A 14,396-nucleotide genomic window follows, 5' to 3' on the forward strand; every position below is an offset into this window, starting at 1 on the left:
ATATATTTAAATGTCGTGCATATGTCATCTATAGCGAATCTGTGGCATATTATTATATTAACATAACATATTAACTTAAAAGCGATCATATCAGATATATATCGACATTCGACAACGCACTTTTTTTTCACGTTCATCCGTAACTAGGTAGGAACTATTAATGCATTGGTCGCAGCTTCAGCCCGGACAGAAGTAGTCGTCGTACACAACACAAACCTTTTCATGGCGATTGAAACTTGACAGCAGGCACGTATGATTATTTTGCTTACTTTTTTTGTTTACATTACATGTACATTCATGTGCCTTTTTACACTTTCATTCATTTTAACGAAACAACACCAGTTTCAGTATTGGGATATGTTTGTTTTCTTTGATACAAGCAAATGCTAAATTAAGTAGTGGCTTGCTATTGCAACGTTAGTTAGCTGCTAAACAAAGGCTGTCTTATATCATTCATTATTACATGAAAATACAACAGTTATACATTACACTTAATTATGTTCTGAGGAATGTGGAGTTTTTTTTGTTCTTTTAAAAAAAAACATGGATTGATTGAAAGTTGCATTAACAGTTTGTAGAATAAGCACAGTTCGAGGAATTCTTTTCGCTCCTATGCCACCAAAATGTGGAACGCCCTACCAACAGTCATTAAGACATGCAAATCACTTGACTCCTTCAAAACCGCTCTCAAAGGGCACCTACGGATGGCTGCAATTCGAAACTGGCCCCCGTAAAATCTGAATCCCCCCACCGCCCCCCCCTTTTCCCCTCACTGTATATGTTTCTTTTCCCTTTTTACCTCCATTATGATGAATTCCTGTACTGTTCTTTGTCTATATAGAAGTGTCTATTTGTACGTCTCTTAATGTTTTGATGAATTGAACATGGTGGACCCTGTTGTAAACAAGTGTAATGCTCAATACAGCCTTTGTATTGAGTTTGTGCTTGAAATGTACTGTAATTCTGCAAACTGTTAATACATTTTTCAATCAATCAATCAATCAATGGGATGAATCTAGATTTGCAATACCCTCCATTGAGTCCCCATTCATCCAATTTGCTTTAGCGACCTGCTTTGATTGATTGATTGAAATATGTATTAACAGTTTGCAGAATTACAGTACATTTCAAGCACAAACTCAATACAAAGACTGTTAACTGTGAGTGGACGACCCAATTAAGCATTACACGTGTATTACACTTGCTTGTATTAAACGGCGTTAAACTCACCAACATTGCAGCTGTAGGGAAATGAAATGAAATGATTACTATATTTACCCAGGGTATCTGGGCTAAGCTCAAGAACTTGTTTCCAGCCAGGCCCTGCTCATAGAACATTTCATCGTAGTGGTTCAATGCCTTGTTCAAGGGCACTTCAGCGGTGGTAATTTTAACGTGTCGGACCGCTGATTTGAACTGGCGATCTTCCGGTATCAAGACCGCTCCGCAATCCGTTCGGCCACCGCTGCCACCGCGGCAAGCTTGAATTATCCTCTTTCAATCTGCCAAGCGTTTGTTTCATAAAAATCCACCGTAGACATGTTATGAGCTACTTTCTGTCAAGATATTGTCTGCAGGTGATTAGTTTGGAAGCACTCGTTGTTGTCACTGAACGGCCCCGCGCGTACCACCTGTTTCGCAGAGGCAGCAGCGCGAGTGCTTCCAAACTCCAACACTTAGAAAAAGAATCACCTGCAGAGAATTTATTGACAGAAAGTAGCTCATAACATGTCTAGGGTGGATTTTTATGAAACAAAAGCTTGGCAGATTGAAAGAGGATAATTCAAGCTTGGCCTAGAGCTGCAATGTTGGTACAAGCAATACAAGCAGATCGCAAAAGCAAATTGGATGAATGGGGAGTCATTTTCAATTAATCAGAACATTAACGTTCAGTAATTTTGTCATTTCTGAGCAGCTAGCTAACTTGTCTTTAACTGAACAACTGACAGTCACAGTAATCACCCACTGTGTTTTCCATACAGGTGGAATACGTTACACGTTGCCATAACTCCAGTCTGCTTTAAGAAGTCATTGCAAGGAGGAGCCATGCCTACTGTGGTTCTGATGGATGTGTCTTTGTCCATGACACGGTCTGTGTCATTGGAAGGCAACGAAGAGTTTCAGAGGAAGAACTTGGCTGTTCATGGGCTCACCATGCTGTTTGAACACATGGCTGTAAATTACCGTTTGGAGTTCACATCACTGGTGGCTTTCTCTTCGCTCTATGAGCTGTTGGTGCCTTTCACCAGAGATTACAACACATTACAGGTAAAGCCACATTTGTTCTACAGTGTTAGTTACTCTACGGAAATAACAATGTACAGCTCCATCTCAATTAATTAGAATATTGTGTAAAAGTTAATTTTCTTCCCTATAATTCAAAAAGTGAAACTTTCATATATTCTCAATTCATTGTGCATAAAGTGAAGTATTTAAAACTTTTTTTGTTTTAATTATGATGATTATGGCGTACAGCTCATGAAAATCAAAAAATCCTATCTCAACAAATTAGAATATTCTACAAGACCACTAAAAATGTTTTTTTTTAAATGAGAAATGTCGACCATCTGAAAAGTATATTAAAGGACAACTTTAGTTTTTTTCAACCAAGGTTCATGTTTTAGGTTGTTATTTTCCGCTTGCTTTCGTTTTAGGGTTTTTAGCTGTTTTTGACACGGGGGCAGGGGGCATTCGAGTATGGGGCTAAATATGTATTTTTTTTACAAAATTTTATAGCAATTTATTTTTTAATTATTTACTATAGTCCTACTAGACCCCAAGAAATTACATCTGGCCACAAAAGATCACGGGATCTACTGAATGTGTCAAACTGACATATTGAGCCTAATGCCTATAGAGCGTCGCAGTCCCGCCCCCTACCATGGCCCAGGAAATGAATCCCAATGCATTTTTCCCATAGACATTTCAAAAAGTATTTATTTAAAGACGGTTACGCCGCGGACAAAGCCAACTCGAGTCGTGACAACTCATGACAACACAAACAATATTTTGGACCAAACAAATAATTACAAAGAAGAAAAACAACAAAAAAAGTGTTGTAACATACCGTTTTTTTTCTTCTTTCTAATTATTTGTTCGGCCCAAAAAAATGTGTTTGTTGTCATGATTTGTCACGACTCGAGTTGGCTTTGTCTGCGGCGTAAAAGAAAGAAAGCAGCAAATGAAAATAAATGAACACTCATCTTTTACTTTCTCTAATAACAACCTAAAACATGAACCTTGGTTGAAAAAAAAACTAAAGTTGTCCTTTAATGTATGCAGTTAATACTTAGGTTAATACTTAGGTCTGGGCTACTTTTGAACAAATTATTTCATCAATGGGGCGTGGCATGGAGGTGATCAGCCTTTGTCACTGTTGAGGTGTTATGGAAGCCCAGGTTTGCTTTGATAACAGCCGTAAATGCATTTGTATTGTTGAGTCTCATGTCTCACATCTTCCTCTTGACAATACAACCTAGATTCTCTGTGGGGTTCAGGTCAGGCCAGTTCGCTGGTCAGTTAAGCACAGTAATACCATGGTCAGTACACCAGTTACTAGTAGTTTTGGCACTGTGGACAGGTGCCAAATCGAGCTGGAAAGGAAAATTAGCATCTCCATGAAGCTTGTCAACATACAACTGAAGCACAATGTGTTGGCTGTGTTGAAACCATTGTTTTCACTGTCAGTGGATCAATACCAGCCGATAACATGGCCAAAATAATCACTGTTTTGTCAAGTCCAGAGTCTCAACCATAGACTGTAAAAAAATAGTCTCAACACAACCAACTATTATGATATTTTACAGCACTGTGTGCCTCCGTACATTAACAAGCTTTATGTTGATGCTGATCTTTCTTTTCACTGCCCACAGAGCCAAAACTACTAGTAATTGGTGTACTGACCATGGCATTACTGTGCTTAACTGACCAGCCAACTGGCCTGACCTAAACCTCACAGATAATCTAGGTTGTATTGTCAAGAGGAAGGTGTGAGACATAAGACAATACAAATTAATTTACAGTTGTTATCAAAGCAAACCTGTGCTTCCATAACACCTTAACAGTGCCACAGGCTCATCACTTCTATGCCACGCCCCAATCATTTGTTCAAAAGTAGCCCAGACCAAGTATTAACTGCATACATTAATATACTTTTCAGATGGTCGACATTTCTCGTTTAAAAAAACATTTTTTTAGTGGTCTCGTAAAATATTCTAATTTGTTGAGATAGGATTTTTAGATTATCATGAGCTGTACGCCATAATCATCAAGATTAAAACAAAAAAAGGTTTTTAATACTTCACTTTATGCACAATGAATTGAGAATAATATGAAAGTTTCACTTTTTGAATTATATTATGGAAGAAAATGAACTTTTACACAATATTCTAATTCGTTGAGATGGAGCTGTATTTTCATTGGTCATCACTTTGTTGTGACATGCTATGTGTCGAGCATCACATTGCATGTAACTGTGTTGGCAAAGCATAAGAGTTATTAGCATACTCAGTTATTATCTGTCAATTGTATCAATCCTGCACAGGAGGCTCTAACCAATCTGGAAGACTATGATAAAACTTGTCTTGAATCAGCTCTCAATGGAGTCAGCAACATAGTGCAGCAGGAGTGGGGCAGTTCCTGTCCCTGTCAGGTATTCTGTAAAGTTTTTCCACCTGGATTACTGGTTAATTTGTAATAGAATAATGTAATGCAACGACAAGGCGATTGTCTTCTCATCTTTGCTTTTGCGGTAGCTGGTGCTGGTGACAGATGGGTCTCTTGGTATTGGAAAGGGTTCCTTGCGTCATTCCTTGCAGACACTGAAGCAACGTGCAGATGACAAGAAGTTCCCTCTCCCTTTCCCTTTTCCTGCCAAGCTGTACATCATGTGTGTTGCCAATGCAGAGGAGGTATTGAGTCATCTTATTTTATTTTTTACTGTATATATACTGTATATGTACTGTATATATGTTTTTATCCTATGAATTCTGCAAGTGTAACGGCCGGTATTTGAACCCAGGTGTCCCGTGTGGAAAGCCAACCTCATATCCACTAGGCTAAAGAGACATTCCACCTTGGCCGGGGGAGATATTAGGCTTTTGGTCATCAGGCAGAAGCTCTGAGACACTGTGCTACACTAGCACTGAATTGTGTTTATGAAAGAATCCAGAGCTGGGGTAGAGTTGCATTTTGTGCTTCTTTATAGACAGGACAGTGAAGTCTTATACTTTTGGCCTAAATGCCTTAAATTTCTTTTTGAGTGGTGCAACCACTCCAAGGAACAGCAATGTCCGTGTTCAACTATGTTTGTTTGTGTGTGTGTGTGTGTGACCAGTACCAATGAGCACCAAAAGTGGCGCTGTTGTGCCAGAAACAGAGAGAGAGAGATCGTGTTAGAACCAATAGGAACTGAAATTGGAACGATACAGAGAAGAAATTGGAACGATACAAATTGGAACGATACAGAGAAGAAATTGGAACGATACAAATTGGAACGATACAGAGAACTAATAGGAACTGAAATTGGAACAATACAGAGAAGAAATTGGAACGATACAGAGAAGAAATTGGAACGATACAAATTGGAACGATACAGAGAACCAATAGAGGGGAGTTGCACCACTCACACGGGTGTGATTTTGTTTTTATAAAGTATATTTATTGGTTTTAACAAATTTAAAGACAACAGACATTACACAACAAGAACATAATAACAAACAACAAAAGAAAAGAAAGCAAAGAAAAACAGCTCAGGCACAACACTATTATAAATAAAAAAATTGAATATACAAAGACATGGCAAGGACAATGAACCATAATGACAATAAGTGGCTGAGTTTTGATAGACTCCCATTCAGGAAATACATCCATACAGTATATAAATACATGTTAAAAAGGCAGACAATACAGTTATCATAGGCACCAAATCATTACAATAAGAGCAGACCCATGCATACTCCACTCAAAGGCGGCAACCGCCCCCCCCTCCAGGCGGCAGGGCCACCGCCCCAAGAAGAGGCCCCGACGCAACGCATCGAGACCCCTGCCCGGGCGACCACCCCCCATACCCAAAGGGCAGACCAGCCCCCACCCCAAAGCAGAGCACCCACTAGGGAAGAATGCTGGCATATAAGATATCTAAGGTTGGCACGGAAAACCTCCAAGTATTGTGGCAGACAATGTTGGTCCAATATGATCTAAATAAGGGTCCCAAATTTTGTAGAAAGTGTCCAATTTAGAATGCAACATGCATGTAATGTATTCACAAGGAATACAGTCCATTATAATGTTATGCCACGATTTCTTTGATGGAGCAACATCCTTGATCCAAAACAAAAGAATATTTTTCCTAGCAGCAAACGTTAATAAGTTGAACAACCTCTTATGTTTGACATCAATAACATGATCATCTGGGAGACCAAGTAAAAGACACAACGGGTTTAAATCGATTGGGACACCAAAAATAACAGAGAGTTCTGATACAATGTCATACCAATAGTTCTGAAGCTTCACACAGGACCAAAGACAGAATGCCTTACATTTCTGACTAATAACGTATTCAATCAAGGTGGGGAGAAGGAATGAAATGCAGCACATATGATTGACACACTTAAGTGGCCACCCCATCAAGGCAATATTTAAGGTCATCAATCCAAATTAAATTAGTCTTAAATTAGATAAATATACTTGAATTGCAACCCTGTAACTGGAAACGAACGGACTAAGAAGAACTGAAACTACTCAAAGAGGGTTCCCTTACTCTCCTGGAACTGTATGACCCGTAACACGATGAAAGTTAATAATAGAAATGTAACAAATGACTTGTAACAATTACGAAATGTACTGTGATGCCCACCTGTTTGCCGAAAAATAAAAACAAAGTTTCAAAAAAATATATATATACTTGAATTGCAATAGAGCAATTTCATTTTAATAGATTTAACGACTTTCACAACGTTTTACTACATTTCTTACGACAGTCTCGGTCAAAACATTTAGGCCTTTAGTAGGGATGTCCTTATCAGTTTTTTTTGTTCCCGAATCCCGATCAGATCATTTGATTTTGAGTATCTGTCTAATGATTTTTCCCGATCCGATATTTTTATAGAACACTTATGCCATATTGCAATACTACAATACCTCAAATCACAGACAATATTTATTATCTAATATCATGATATGGATATAATGTTGATACTAGGGATGTCGATCACCTTTTTTTGCTCCCGATCCGATTCCGATCATTAGAAAAGGACGTGATCGGCCCCAATTTCCGATCACGTGGTCGGATCGGGACAACCCTAGCCTTTAGTGTAATGTTAGAACTGCTAAAGGTAGCTGCATTCTCCACTAGAACACCAAAAAAACGTCTGACAGGCAAATGGCAATTCATTCTGCCACAGAACACATCTGGAAGCCAGACCCTGCCCAGCACGACTCATGCTGTTTGCCGTCACTTGAGCATTACAGTACAGTACAGTACAGTACAGTACAGTACAGTACAGTACAGTACAGTACAGTACAGTACAGTACAGTACAGTACAGTACAGTACAGTACAGTACAGTACAGTACAGTACAGTACAGCATAATACCTGGATGTTGTGAAGTCAAGTTCTGTGGGGAATTGATGACGGAGTTGTGGAGAAAATCTGTTCTGAGACTGCCCACCCAAAGCTTTGAATGTAGTTTTGGGCCAACCGAACAAACTTAGGCTGTTCTAGTGTACTATATGCAGACATTTTTCCTTCCTTGCAATATTTGTTGTTCACATAAGAATATGTAGAACATGTATTCCTTGGGCAGTATGTATTATATGGGTCTAAGCAAACTATGGGTTTGCTCACTTTCACTTATAATGGTGATGCTGCCACCTAGAGGAGTATGTGAAAACTTAAGAATTCAGAGATGGCTTGGTTTAGTAAAACCTTTGGTACTTGGCTGACAGATTTGAACAGGATGTGTCAAAAAATTGTTTTGTGGGGAAAAAGCTGGCCATGGGCCTTTAGTGTGTGTAAAAAAAATACAGTATTTTACTCTTTATACTATTTTTTATTTTATATTGTTGTCTCTTCTCTATTCTTAGGACTATATTTTGTAACTGCAAATCGTTGTACTTGTGCTTGTACAGAAATGAATGTCACTTGGTTGGTTCTTTACAAAGCTTGCACTTTGTGGGTCTTTGGTGGGTGGGAAGTAACACTCAAACTCCTTTTTTATTTGAATTTATTTATTTATTTATTTTTGTAACCCATCAATTATTATGTCAATTATCTATTGTGATCCTGGGCTTTACACACCCTCCGCTAGCCTGGGGAGAGCAACGGACTTGAACTCATGCTTCCTTCATGTGTGAGTGTCCAGGTTGCTCCTTTACACCTGACAGGGGGGAGTTTCCCTGGTTGGACGTAGCGCGTGGAAGGAACACGTTATTCCAACCAGTTACTTTCCCCTCCATCAGGCGCCCTGGCTGGCCAGGGGGAGGCAGTTTAGTGACCAGGATTACTGCATGTTTTTTGTGAGGGTACCTACCCTAGGGGACATGGGGAGAACATGCAAACTCCACACAGAAAGGCCCTTTCGCCAACCCCGCCTCGGGTATGGGCACTGATGACGCGGAGGAGAGGACACGCCGCCAGCGCCCACAGCATCCCGAGTGGGAATCGAACCCAGGACCTTCTAGCTGGGAGGCGACAGCACTACCGACTGTGCCACCGTGCCCCGCACTCTAACTCCTCTTGATGTTTTGATCTTGAATTGATCTTTGTTCATGTTTGCCTGAATCTGGTTTTATACATACTTGTTGTGCCTTGGTTCTTATGAAGTGAATCACTCTGTTTTGTAACTCCAGCTGCAGATGACTGACACTATGGACAACTTGGAGGAACTACTTCATCTCAGTGGAGGAGACGGACAGATCTTCACCATGGAGGGACCGCTGTGCTTGAAGAGTGTACAGGCCATGTTTGGGTATGTCTGTGTTTACAATGTATACCTGTGGTTGTGTCCAAGGCGTTTTCTTCCTGAGCTATACACTGAGCGTGTATTCTGCGCTGCTCATGGTGGAAGGCATAGGTTATCAGTGTTATCACATGAACAAAACAGGTGAGGATGACTGTTACACACAATGGGCTCTAGTGTCCAGCTATATAATGTACTAGGTTTTGACTTAAGTTTTATTTCTTCTACTTGCCCCAAGCAATAGTTGGTGTCAATAGTTGATGTCAGTGTATTAAATGTCAATATATTAATTAATAAATGTACCTGTATTTGTTCTTTATATAGTAAGTCAGTAAGCCATATTATCGAGTCTTGAGACTTCCAGTCCCTTGATGCAACAAAAAATAGCAAAGCATTGTCATGGACATACCACACTGTTTGGGTTTAATTTATGACATTCCTGAACATCTTAAAGTTATTTAGACTAGAACGGCCAGTAAAGAACATGCAATAATGTCAATAAATTATCTCGGAGTATGTCTGGGAAAGCACACCTCTACGACACAACAAACAAGCCTTCCAGCCGTGAACTCATGCACTCAGTGCATGGTGGACTGGGTGGGTATTATTATGAAATGTATTTTTTATAACACACCACTCTTATCTGCTCCTTTTACTCCAGGAGACTGATTGACTATGCATACTCACCCTTCCATGCTGTGCTCCACTGTGGCAACCTGTCCTCAGATGTACAGGTCTTCCCTCGACCAGAGCCTGTAGTGGTGGATGAGGAGGTGGACCCTATTCCCAGAACTGTTAATACAGGTAATCATCTTGTTTCCCAATGCAGTTCATAGTATACAATACAATACAAATTTCAAATCCCTACAGCGGCCGCCGGCCGGGCGAGATGGCCTACCGCAGTATCAAGGGCCAGACCACCAGGTTTATGAACATCTTCTCAGAGGCATATCTACAATAAGGCGAGGACAGGCGTCCACCTGTCCAAATCCATTTTCTGCCTGGCCAAAATCCATACACCGAGGACAAAAACAAGACCTGAGAACTATTAGTGGACAGCGGATTGGCCGTTGCGCGTATAGAGCGCGACCCTCAATCACCCATTCGAATGCAAATGCATGCCTTTCAGCCTTTGTATCCTACTGTCTGGCAGGTATATCTCTTTGAAAACCTTTAGTGCTACTGATTAACACATCTTGCCTGCCCAAAATATAATTCCTGGAAACGCCACTGCATCTTCTTTCTCTTTTCCGGAAACAATCGAAACGATGGAGCTTGCACCAAACAATAATTTCACCTACAGTTTTATACCTGTAAACTTGTGATGTGACTAAATAAAGGTTATTCTGAATAGAGGCATGCCTTTTATTACAAGTGTTTATTATATCATTTGATATATTTGTTGCAGATTTGGAGATTGTGGGCTTCATTGAGATCGGCGACATCTCCAGCCCTCCCGTCATATCCAGACATCTAGTGCTACCCATTGCTGTAAACAAAGGTTTGTGGTACAACATTTTTAAAGTCATGTTACCTTTATTAGAATAGGGCTCTCAATGCACACACAATATACCGTGACACATTGTGAGCTTGTAGATCTGCTATGCCAAATCTTCACCTATTATCACATGCCCGGAATAGAGACGCTGGGATTTATGTGGTTAACCCGTTGGATCCGTATGACGAGTATACCTGTCCTATAAATTAATGACGCTGGGTACAGATGACGAGCAGGCTCGTCTTAAGGCGTTTGATATCGCTATAACATTGCCTCGCTGTGTTTCATTTTTGGAACAACTCCGGTTGCTATGCACGGTTGCCAGGGCCTCGCCCGGACTGCTTTTGTTTCTCAATAGCCGTTAGCGTCTGTTTTAGGCCGTGCCTTTACACGCTTTTTTCTCTGAAAGTCCGTGGTGTTGACCAGATCGGCGATGTTTGGAGGTCTTTTCTGATTATCCGGTGAGCGTGATGGGAACATTGGCGTTTTCTAGAGCAAGGATTTGCCTTATTTTAGCTTGGTAGCATTAACACTAAGACTTCAGCATCCAAGATGGAATCCAAAACCGTACAAGATTCATAGTGGAATAGCCTGAAAACACATGGCACCCAAGCACCTCCAGTTTTGTCCACCAGATGGCATTCAATGTGTTTATTACAGAGGTGGATGAAGTTGGCACAGGAGCCACAGACGAGCCAGAGGAGGAGGCCTCAGCCAGTCAGATTGCAGGGAAGAGCCCCAATTTCTGTGTCCTTCTACATGGCAGTCTGAAGGTGGAAGGCATGGTGGCGCTGGTACAGCTGGGGTGAGCAGAAAAGATGCTTCACATCTACTACATTTCATCGTATCGCTGTTGGGCAGAAACCTTGTATGTCCAAAAACATTGCTTTGCATGAAATGGGGGGGGGGGGGGGGGGGAGTCTTCTAATCTACATGGATCCAATGTAGTTATTATTTAGTCACTAGCTCTTGTGATAATATATTTTATTGGCTATTATAACCTACAAACAGACTTATCAAGTCTTTCAACTTGGTGTCCCTATTTTGGGCATGCCATTTTTTATTTTTCTAAAATATTTCCAAAAATAGAGAACATATGCGTTGTGCGTATGTCATGCATTGTGAGCTTGTAGTTTGGCTATTTTCAATATTTTTTGCATGATACTGTCATACGATGAAGTAAACTATAAAATAGGGCTTTCATTTATGAAATAAAATAATAATAATAATAATAATAAAATAAAATAAAACATACAAATAGTTTCTGCCCAACAGTCACAATTTGAAATATTCATGTAAAATAATAATAATCTGTCTGCAGGCCAGACTGGTACGGTATGCTGTACTCCCAGGCAGACAGCAAGAAGAAGTCTAACCTGATGATGTCTCTGTTTGAGCCTGGTCCAGAGCCTTTACCATGGCTAGGCAAAGTCTGCCAGCTGGGACCTATATCAGGTAACCTCCTGTTCCCAGTTCCAAGGTTAATAGAAGTCAAGGTTCTCACCAGCACACACACATTTCGAAAAAGCGGCTAGTAACCTCTCTGCATACTTTTAGCAAGCCCTTTGTGGGCAGACCAGTAAATGCCACCTGCCATTGGTGGATTTGACTTGACAGCTGACGCTTGGCTACACCAGTGTTTTATTCCCCACTGTTTAAAAGAACACATTGCCAAAAGTGTTTTGCTTGCTGGCGTTATCATTATTACACAAAATAAACATATTATTGCTGGATTACCCAAGTTTTATTGAACTGATGACACACTAGTCCAGTATAGTCCAGTTGAGAGTTCAAAGGCTTTCATGTGTACATTATCAGTTATCATTGAGTTAAATATTCACATCTGCTTCCTGTGTGCCTGGCATAGTTTGGCTCGATTCCCATTTTACATGAGATGATTCTTGTTTCAGAGGCTGCTGAAAATCCCTATGGAGAAGATGATAGTAAAAGTCCATTCCCCGTACAGCCGTCGATTAAACGCAGCTACGCCCAGAATGTCACAGTTTGGATTAAGGCCAGTGGGCTTCAGGTATGTTACCTGCTGTAGCTCAGGAAATCAGTAGATAGATAATATGCAAATGCATAAGTCTATAATATCACATAAGTCTACTCCACTACCCCAATTGCCGGATGATGTCATTTTGTTTGTTTTTTCTTTCACTGGTAAAAGATTACTTTTAATGGCCAGGATGTTTGTTGTTAAAATAAGTGTTATAGTTCTATATTCAGATACTAATCACTGCTAGTGTTAGTGTTTGTTCCGTACCCGGGTTCTCCCTGTCTTCAGTTCTTTAGTAACCAGAAAATACATTTTCAGGTCAGGATACCAATTGTATCCAATCAGGAGAGAGAACTGATGATACAGAGCATAAATAAGTGAAATTGGAAGTGATGATACAAATAAATGAACAGACAAAGTTCTGTTTTGCGTACTATAGATGTTGAAGATACTACAACTGCAGCCAGTTTTTTGCCCATAACTTCACCACACCAACTTGTGCTTTTGTTTATCCATTTTGACAGCCTCATCCTCACAGAAATCCAGACCGTATAACTTGCTCTAAGTGACACACTCGAATGGTGGCACTTAAGTTGTCATACCAATCACGTGTTGTTGAGATGTTGTTTGACACCAATGTGTTAGAAGGACCAAGCCACCCACCCACCCATATTTGGGCCCTGCATTAATATAGACGCATACTGTATTATGTTGTAATTAATATGTTTTCATTCACTGATATGAATACTATCGCTCCACAGACTGACGTGCAGAAGATCCTGAGGAATGCCAGGAAACTGCCAGAGAAGACTCAAACATTCTATAAGGTAAAACCCATGCTGGGGGAAAATCTAAAATCTTTAGATTTATTTTTTATTAAACAATACATTGTAGGTTCCTGTTCTGAGCTAATTCCTCTCAAATATATTTCCGGCCATTGTTGTATATTTTGAATTTGAAAGGTATACCATTTATTATTATTATTTGTTATTTATGGGAATAACTGCCAAAACGGACACAAAAAATAAGCTTTTAAGCTTGTTCACTCGTGGTTGTTTTTCTGCAAACGCATCAGGAGCTGAACCGTCTGCGGAAGGCTGCCTTGGCCTTTGGTTTCTGGGAGCTGTTGAAGAGCGTGGGTGAGCTGCTGGAGCGGGAGTGCACACTGCTGCCAGACTCTGCACACCCAGATGCAGCCTTCCAGCTGTCCCATGCCGCCCAGCAGCTCAAACTTGCCAGCACTGGCGACTCCCAGTATGCTGCTTTCGACCACAACATCGCTCCGATGCATACAGACTTCTCAAGCTGAGCTGGGAACAATGGACTGAATTAGCACACTTTCATATTTCTTATTAAGCTTTTTCTTTTTTTTACAGTGTCAGATATTGAAATCCATGTGACAGATACAATCCAAAATTCCCCCTCCCCATACCAGCTCATATTTACAACAAAGGGCTGTTAAGTGGTCAGCAGAACAAATGTTGTATAAACTGCTAATTTAGTTCCAATGTCACGCAAGATAGCAAAAGAAGGCCCATGGTGTAATTGTTGGTGTACTGTGTGTATATAGATTTTGTAACACTGTTCCAAATATAGTCTTTCATGACTGCTTGAGTTTTATTTGCGAGCCTTTATTCTGTATCACTGTCACATTTCAGAAATGCTGAGGATAAATGTACGGTATGTCCAAAGTTCCAAACTAATGAATAGAAATATCTAAAGTTTGTGGCATGAATCATTTGCCATAGCTGTTAAATGCAGATGAATACAAATACATTTAAAAGTGAAACAATATTATGCTACTGGAATGCCCATGCATCGAACCACAGGGCATACTGAAGCTGTTCTGGCAGCATATTGAATACTTTTAAGACACTTCCTTTGGTATTGCCTTTATTTCCACAATTATTGTATAGTTCTTACCCTGAGATTTGTGTGGC

At 40.2% G+C, this 14,396-nt stretch overlaps 1 protein-coding gene across 2 annotated transcripts; it reads left to right on the forward strand.

The window, feature by feature from the left end:
* The first annotated feature begins 155 nt into the window (after positions 1 to 155).
* On the forward strand, positions 156 to 14,076 carry ints14 (integrator complex subunit 14). Of its 2 annotated transcripts, none has more exons than XM_079501932.1 (12): positions 156 to 246; positions 1,983 to 2,268; positions 4,544 to 4,651; positions 4,755 to 4,910; positions 8,850 to 8,968; positions 9,621 to 9,763; positions 10,368 to 10,460; positions 11,118 to 11,262; positions 11,779 to 11,912; positions 12,368 to 12,486; positions 13,218 to 13,283; positions 13,532 to 14,076. In XM_079501932.1, the coding sequence occupies exons 2-12, from the start codon at positions 2,047 to 2,049 to the stop codon at positions 13,763 to 13,765; spliced, it is 1,539 nt and encodes a 512-aa protein (XP_079358058.1). In that variant the 5' UTR covers positions 156 to 246; positions 1,983 to 2,046; the 3' UTR covers positions 13,766 to 14,076. The 2 variants fall into 2 exon arrangements, with proteins under 2 accessions (XP_079358058.1, XP_079358059.1); XM_079501933.1 differs by having other exon boundaries at positions 230 to 250.
* The last annotated feature ends 320 nt before the right edge of the window (positions 14,077 to 14,396 follow it).

This window comes from Electrona antarctica (genome assembly GCF_951216825.1).
Source record: "Electrona antarctica genome assembly, chromosome: 5".
Classification (NCBI taxonomy): Eukaryota; Metazoa; Chordata; class Actinopteri; order Myctophiformes; family Myctophidae; genus Electrona; species Electrona antarctica.

Bases quoted from the DNA above. Each gene is read 5' to 3' on its own strand.
- ints14 (XM_079501932.1), top strand. From the start codon at position 2,047: ATGCCTACTGTGGTTCTGATGGATGTGTCTTTGTCCATGACACGGTCT. The intron at 2,269-4,543 runs GTAAAGCCACAT...AATCCTGCACAG, and splicing joins GAGATTACAACACATTACAG to GAGGCTCTAACCAATCTGGA. The intron at 8,969-9,620 runs GTATGTCTGTGT...CTTTTACTCCAG, and splicing joins AGTGTACAGGCCATGTTTGG to GAGACTGATTGACTATGCAT.